Source organism: Calypte anna, chromosome 14, assembly GCF_003957555.1.
Source record: "Calypte anna isolate BGI_N300 chromosome 14, bCalAnn1_v1.p, whole genome shotgun sequence".
Classification (NCBI taxonomy): Eukaryota; Metazoa; Chordata; class Aves; order Apodiformes; family Trochilidae; genus Calypte; species Calypte anna.
In genome coordinates, this window is record NC_044260.1 from 8,620,748 (window position 1) to 8,627,892 (window position 7,145).

General features: G+C 46.3%; 2 protein-coding genes across 4 annotated transcripts in view; one reads left to right on the plus strand and one right to left on the minus strand.

The window, feature by feature from the left end:
- Window positions 1–1,223, minus strand: part of LITAF (lipopolysaccharide induced TNF factor) — a 32,236-nt gene extending 31,013 nt beyond the window's left edge. The window contains exon 1 of the transcript XR_003988190.1: window positions 771–1,223. The gene's annotated coding sequence lies outside the window, so the exon portion shown is untranslated. The remainder of the gene's footprint in view (window positions 1–770) is intronic.
- A 22-nt stretch (window positions 1,224–1,245) lies between these two features.
- On the plus strand, window positions 1,246–7,119 carry SNN (stannin). 3 transcript variants are annotated; one of them, XM_030460116.1, is made up of 3 exons: window positions 1,246–1,328; window positions 2,387–2,507; window positions 4,834–7,119. In XM_030460116.1, exon 3 carries the CDS (start codon window positions 4,913–4,915, stop codon window positions 5,174–5,176), a length of 264 nt encoding a protein of 87 aa, XP_030315976.1. In that variant the 5' UTR covers window positions 1,246–1,328; window positions 2,387–2,507; window positions 4,834–4,912; the 3' UTR covers window positions 5,177–7,119. The 3 variants fall into 3 exon arrangements, with proteins under 3 accessions (XP_030315976.1, XP_030315978.1, XP_030315977.1); XM_030460117.1 differs by lacking the exon at window positions 1,246–1,328 and adding an exon at window positions 1,930–2,006; XM_030460118.1 differs by lacking the exon at window positions 2,387–2,507.
- Window positions 7,120–7,145: the final 26 nt, after the last annotated feature.

Genomic DNA, 7,145 nt, shown 5'->3' on the forward strand with positions numbered 1-7,145 from the left:
AACTACAAGATGGTGTGCTTAGGCCAGTCTGTACTATGAGACAGCTTCTCTGCTAATGCTGCAAACTGGCTGGGTAGGATTCAGGAGCAGTCCTCTTCTCATCTTAGGAAAGCCTCCTGAGACACCAAAATGTGTGAGGTTTGTTTCAGCTTCCTGGCAAAGGATGACTTGTGTCTGGATGGCTTCAAGAGGAAGCAGGGGAGGTGAGGCATCTTTCTGTGTACTGGGCCATGTTTAGCTTATTGCTGAGTAAGAAGGGAAAGAGACATTGCACCTAGGACTGGACACTGTGTTAAAGCAAGGAAAAATTACTTTTACTACTTAGAAGACTGTGCATGATATAAACCAGCATCTATATTGTAAAACAGGTGTTTGTGTAAGACATAGTGACTTCTGACCTTGATCCTCTGTCAGTCTTTTACCTGAGAACTCCATTTGCCAGAAATCCCTTAAGAAGAACCTCAAACAAGCTGGGGACTGTTCTGTTGGCTACTAGATCACATCAGAGGACTTGCAGCTGTCATCTTTTCCCTCTCTGGAAACAGTATTGACCAACTTCAGCTGAAGAAACCCCATATCGAGTCATTTTCTAATGCATTTAAATAGTTACTGCATCACCAGGACCCTATTTCTAAATATAAAGGACACACCGTGACTGCGACCATCCTAGGGCACTGCGAGATGGATGACAGCGACAGACAGGGGCCTGTCTCACCGAACCCCCAGCAGGCAGGCCCGGCCTGGGCCGGCCGGTGGCTGTCAGTGCTCACCGAGCACCACGGCGGCTCCGGGACGGCCTCGGCGGGTCCGGCGTTCTTGTCGTATTGCTGCATGGAGAACTGCAGAGGCTGGGAGGAGCGCTGAGGCCGAAACAGACACCTCTGGCACCCTCGGTCCCTTCGCAGAGGTGTTTGCGGGGCTGCCCAGAGCGGGCGACGTCTTCCCCCCCTGCAGCTGCTCCCTCAGGCCCTCGCCTCACCGCCGGGCAGGGCTGAAGCGGGCAGGGCTGAAGCGGCCAGGGCAGCGGCGGCAACGTCCTGAGGGCAGCCTTTACCCTCAACTTCGCCATCCTCGAGGCCTGCTGAATGGCTCCCCATGACCGACCAAACACTCCCGGGCCGGAGCAGCCGTCTGCCGCCGCTATCACCGAACGGGAGAAGAGAGGAGGGCAGGGCCGAGCTGCCGCCTCCGCTCCGCCCATCAGCTGTTGCCCAGCCCGCCGGGCGCTGATTGGCCGCCGCCCGGGGCCGCCCGGCCCCCGATATAAGGAAGGAGCCCTGGGCCCCGCCGTGGCGTCGCGAAGGAGTGTGCGGGGACCGTAACGGACTGTGAGTGCCTGGAGCGGGCGGCACGGGGGGATCGGTCACGGCAGGAGGGTGGGGGAGGCTCAGGCTCGGCTGGGCGCCCTTCGGAGCTCGAGAGCGCGGGTGCGGGTCAGGCTGGCCATGCTGTGAGCCGGGGAGGTGGTCGGAGAGGCGGTAGCAGGTCGCATCTCGGGGAGGGTCCTGGGCAGGGGCTGGAGCCTCGGGAACAGCGGAGAGGCGGCCTAATTGTGCGTTTGTGTGCGTGTGTGTCCCAAGGCCCGGCCTGCCCCTTCCCGGGCGCCGCCGGGGTGGAGGCGGCCTCTGCCTTTGTGTCTGCCGCGGCCCGGCGGGGAGGGGTCTGGGGCCGAGCATCGGTGGGATCTGCCCCGGCCCTGCTATACTCCCGAGCGGGGCTTGTCACTCCGCAGGCCTCACACCGGTCTCTAGGGGTGGTTCTGGGCTGTCCTGGTGGAGCCGGCCCGGGTGATGGCTCTGCCCCGTCCTCCTGAGCGGCCCCCGCCACTCACTGGGGGCTCGGCCCCCTTCTCCCGGCGCAGCTGCAGCTGCTGTGCTGCAGTCACAAGGCGATGCCTCACGCCTTGTCAGCGGCAGCGCGGGCGGGCGCGGACCCTTCCCGGCTCCTCTCGGCCGGCGGGGCTCGTTCCTGCCTCTCGGCGCCGCAAGCTGGGAGCGAGAAGTTCGGTACGTGCTTCATTGTAGGTCCAGATTGGCCGTAGCGTTGACAGTCCTGGGAGTTAATGGGCGATGAGTTACTCAAAATGTATCTTGCTCCTTCCTGTGAGCAGCCGCAGTGTACCGTCCTCTCTGGCTCTTCCGGACGTAAAGGCAGGTGTAGGCATCTCTCAGTAGATGTTGCTTTTGAATAGACCTGAGGAACTCGGAGCAACTTCTAAAACTTTCTGGCCTTAATTAGCAAGTAGATGAAACAGTATTGGATCCTCTTTCCCTGACCTCCTGTGCCAGAAGCTAATGGTTAGATGTCATTGTGTAACTGGAAAGCCAAGAGCAAAACGGACTCGGTATGCAGAACATCTAGAGACCACTGTGATCCCTCTCCACAGGGGAGGAGTGAAGAAGACTTGCCAGACAAGATCCAAAACCAGTGAGACCTTCACTTTTCTAATCTGATTCTGAAACTGAGGAGAGGACTCCAAATCAGAGCTCTTGAGCTACTTGGTGCAGGTATGTGAATTTTTGAGTACTTGTAGTCTGAAGACTTGAGCCAAGTATAAAAACTGCTTAACTATCAGAAATGTATGGGTGCTATTTAGCTGCTGTTAGACAAAGCAAAGCCATTATAAAAACCCAAACCACACATTTGGAGAACTTCCTTGAATGTGTGAACAAAAAATGTTGGTTTGTTGTTAGTTTTTTTTTTTGCTTTTTTTTAAATCAACAAACTTAATGTTGCAGTCTCATCAATTTTTCTAATATTTTAAGATACTTAAGATTTTAAATATCTCAAGCAAAGTGATCTCCATTTGTTAAATCTGTCCTATTTTTCAAAGGGTTTGTGTGAATTTAAGCTATGACACAGTATATACACAGCATGTTACTTTTGATAAGGGGATGCCAGAAATTACCCTATCAGACCTTTGACTGGAGCTCCATGTGGATTTGATACTAACAAATACAAACCTGGTGTGCAACAGATGGTTTTCCAGCCATGCAGTTGCCTCTGAAGCAAATGCTGTCTTAATTCTAGAAACCTGCTGGTTCTGCCTGAGAGGCAGTACCAGCGTAAACCTATTCCACTTGCAATGCAGCTGAGGTGGTCTGCCTACTCTTAAAATTGTGTTGCTGTGACTGCTTCCTACTCTTCATCTTACTGTCTTCTGTAAAATACTAACTGTATGGTTTACTTTGTTGTAAAGCTTGAGAAGTCATTCCTGATTGAGTATAAGGTTCTACTACACCTCATGTGGAAATAATTGTTGTTCCAGCCAATGCTGTTAGGTATTGTTTTCATTCTAGTGTTTCTATCAGTTGCTTGAATGCTAAGTTTTCCATAACTAATTAGCCACAGAAAAGCTGCATACCTTAGATAGCTGATACAGTCTACTCCCTTTAAGTCTGGCAGAGGGCAGCATTTGCAATGCTGGTTTCCAGGATCAAGAGCTATTTGCTAGGTGATAACCTGACGTTAGAACTAAACAGTTATGTACTGCACCAAATGGCTGTAGAGAAACAGTGCTAGTAGGCTGTCATTGCTGCTAGCAATTGTGCCATCAGTGTAAGAGGGCTTAATGTGAGGGCTTTTAGTCACCACATGACAGCTGAAATGCAGTTGTTTTGCACTTGCAGCTGACTTTAGAACCACTAGGGACTGTGTCTCTTGTACCTGGAACTGTAGTACTGAGCCCTAACCTGATTCCTGCAGCAGTGCAGAGGTTAGATATATTCCTGGGTAGGACTGGCTCAGGTCTCTTCTGAGGTCTTCCATGAATTTCTGTCTCATTAAAGAGCTAGAGTATTAAGGAAAATAAAAATATAATTAATATCTTATGTCCCAGTTGAAGAGGAGAAACAAAGCATACCAACTTTGTAAACAGTAACTCTGGAATTTGAGGCAAAGCTCATGACTCCTTAAATGGTGCTGCGAATATGGAATTAGCAAAGACATTGCCTATACATCTCTTACTTTGCCAAAACTCAAAGAAAGGAAAAACAAGGGAAGTCTTGGAGCCATTTTCCTGCCTGCTGCCTGCTTCCATTTCATCTGCAGCCCTGACACACTACCTTGCCTTTGTGATTTGAAAGCCACTAAGAGGAACAGAAGCTTTAAGTAATGATCTTCCCTTTGTGTTTTGTTAGTCTCAAATATATCCATTTTTCATAAACAGGTCGAGCTATAAAGCAACATCTATTCTTTTTAACATGACAGTGAATAAACAGTTAACTACCATGTAGTCAGCCCTTCTAAACAGACCACTGCTGTGGACAGGCTTAGGGTAATTCATTAGTTTTGCAGTTATCTTACCAGTCCTGAAACTGTTAGCATCTAAGACGGATGTTTGTAAAATTTTAAAAAGGACCAGACTTCTGATTCTCAAATGCACTGTTTCTATAGGATTCCCTTAGGAAAACTAAAGACAGCAATTAAGCTTTTCATGGATTTGAGAACTCACCTTTGATTTTGCATCTGTATCAGTTTAAATCTTTATATTAAACTTGTAACTTCCATACAGTCTGTGTTTGTATCTTGTCTCATTTTCTGTTGTCCTATTAAAATTCTTACCTCTTTGAAAGCTGACCATGTGCAACATTGACAAGCATGTCAAGTTTAGCTTTCACTTGTGTTATCTTGTAGAAACCTGACCTGCATCTTCAAAGGCAGGTTCTTCAAGAAATAGCTTGAAATTAGTAAGAACTGTAGTAGTGCAAGAAGCTCAGAGCACTGAATTCAAGAGAGTCAAGTCCCATTTTGAAGGATACAAACCATAAATATAATACTGCTGAGTATGGTAACACTGCCCAACTTCATGAGTGTCTATTTTTATCCCTGCAGGAGTTTGAAGATGCAGCAAGCCTGATCCTGAGGACAGAATACTCTCCTTAAAGAAGTCAGACAATCTGAAAGAGTGGCCATGTCTATTATGGATCACAGCCCCACCACTGGAGTGGTGACTGTTATTGTTATTTTGATTGCTATTGCGGCTCTTGGTGCCTTGATACTGGGCTGCTGGTGTTACCTGCGTCTGCAGAGGATCAGCCAGTCTGAAGATGAGGAGAGCATTGTGGGTGAAGGAGAAACAAAAGAGCCATTCCTTCTGGTGCAGTACTCTGCTAAAGGACCCTGTGTAGAGAGGAAAACTAAGCTAACTCCGAATGGCACCGAAGTACACAGCTAACCTGGAACAACACCTGTGTATGAACTTCACTTGTGATGTGTGTAACCCACAGATGAATCTCAATACTGTGAAGACCCTGGTTACTACTCATCAGAAAACACTGGTGAGGATTAAGCTTTCTTTGCAACTGCATGCACTGAGAAGTTGCACTTTGCACCTAATTCCTCTTGGACAGGAACTGACTCACCTGGTGCAATGTCCATTGCCGGCAATGGACACAGGGATATACTGGTGTGAAGAGACTACTAGCATTATTTGTGACTTGAATGTTTAGCTGAGCCTATTTTGATGGATCTACTACTGTAATGTGAACTATTTCACAGCTTTGAACTGTAAATAGGCTGCCAAAAGCTTTTTGCTCTGTGTTCCCCAGCATATAGGAAAAACATGATGCAACTGTATGTAACATGCAAGTGTACTCCTGAATCACAAGATGGGATTCCAGACTTCCAAAACCAAATCTGCAATTAAAGCTTGTTTCTGCTGCTAACGTGAGTGGGCAGCCATAAAGTCAGACTCCTACTCTTTTAAGTTTCTTGGGAGTGATGCAATTATGTTCTTCATAAAGAAAGTACAAGCTTTCAATAACATGTTGAGGGAGGAAACACAGGAGCTAGAAGAAATGAAGCAATTTTCTTTAGTTGCAGTTAGGATAAGGTTTTGGCTGCTAGAACTGAGTTCTCTATGTAGCTACTGCAAGGAAACTGCCGTATTGATGGATTACAACCTGGGAATTAATGATGGATACTGAACCCTAAGGGATAGTCCAGAAAGTTTCCAGGAGTTTGAAATGGCAGTAGAGCAGGCTCTTTTCTTCTGTAGGTCTGCATGCTGAAACTGCAGAAGTGTTACTTATTAAAACTGGCTGAAGTGCAACTATTATGAATTTTTCCTACAACCCCTGTTTGTAGTACTTAGCAACTTAGTTTGTGTACTTAGCAATTAGGGTATATGTTAACAGCCTGCTGTAAAAAAGGCATTTTAGTCATCAGATAGTCAACTACAGAATTCAGTTAACGAGTCTTGTAGATAACTCTTGGTTTAACTGTGCTAGTACAAGTTTGTCTTTCCTACAAAATCAGATGTTGATATGGAGAAGGGAGATGACTGGTCAGTTTTTAAGTTTTCAGATAGCAATGGGAAAGTCCTTAAAAGGACATCCTTTCCACGTCCTGCTCTGTGCTACACTTCAGCTATAGGAACTGTAAAAGATGTGTTAAATGGGGAGCTCTGGGCCTTAAGGGGTTGGGATGGGGAGAGGGAGCAGGAAAGGAAAAAGAAACAGCACTGAGTCACCAAGAGAAGCTTACATATTCTAACTCTTAAGATAGGTACATATGCCTTGAGGCCATTGACCCATTTCATACAACTTAATACACAGCATCCTTTGCCTTCTGAAATTTTTAAGCACTTAAATTGCCTAGGAGGAAAAAAGCTACTGTAAATCTGCTTCCTGAGATAAATTACAAATAATGAAGTCCAAATTCTTCAGCTTTATAGGAAGCATTAGACTTGCTTCTTGTTCCTGTACACACACCATAACTAAGTAATATAGGCCTAGCATGCTAGCTTGAAAATTTTAACTACATGCAAGACAACAATGGCCTGGAGAAGAAGCCTTGTCCCTTTCTTCTACACAAAGATGTTAACCTGCAATTTTAGTGCTACATTTGCCTTTTCATTGGAGGCTATAATTTGAAGCTAAATTAATGGGAAAAGCTCTTGCTGTTTCCTCCTGAGTACAATATGAGGTTCAGCTGATAGAGGGCTGTTCTTAATCTGGGACATGCTTTTTTAAAGATACTAGCATAGGTAGACCCCTACACTTTAAATGCTGTATTCTAGACCACTTACAAATCAAGAAGGAAAAGAATAATTCAGTTAAGACTCTTTAGTTTTCAGCAGAAAACAGTTCACACATGGCTCTTACAGGTTTCAAGACAATCAGATAATTGGTATACAAAAGTGA

What these genes read in the sequence shown, in the direction of transcription:
- SNN (XM_030460116.1), top strand. Translation starts at nt 4,913, where the DNA reads ATGTCTATTATGGATCACAGCCCCACCACTGGAGTGGTGACTGTTATT.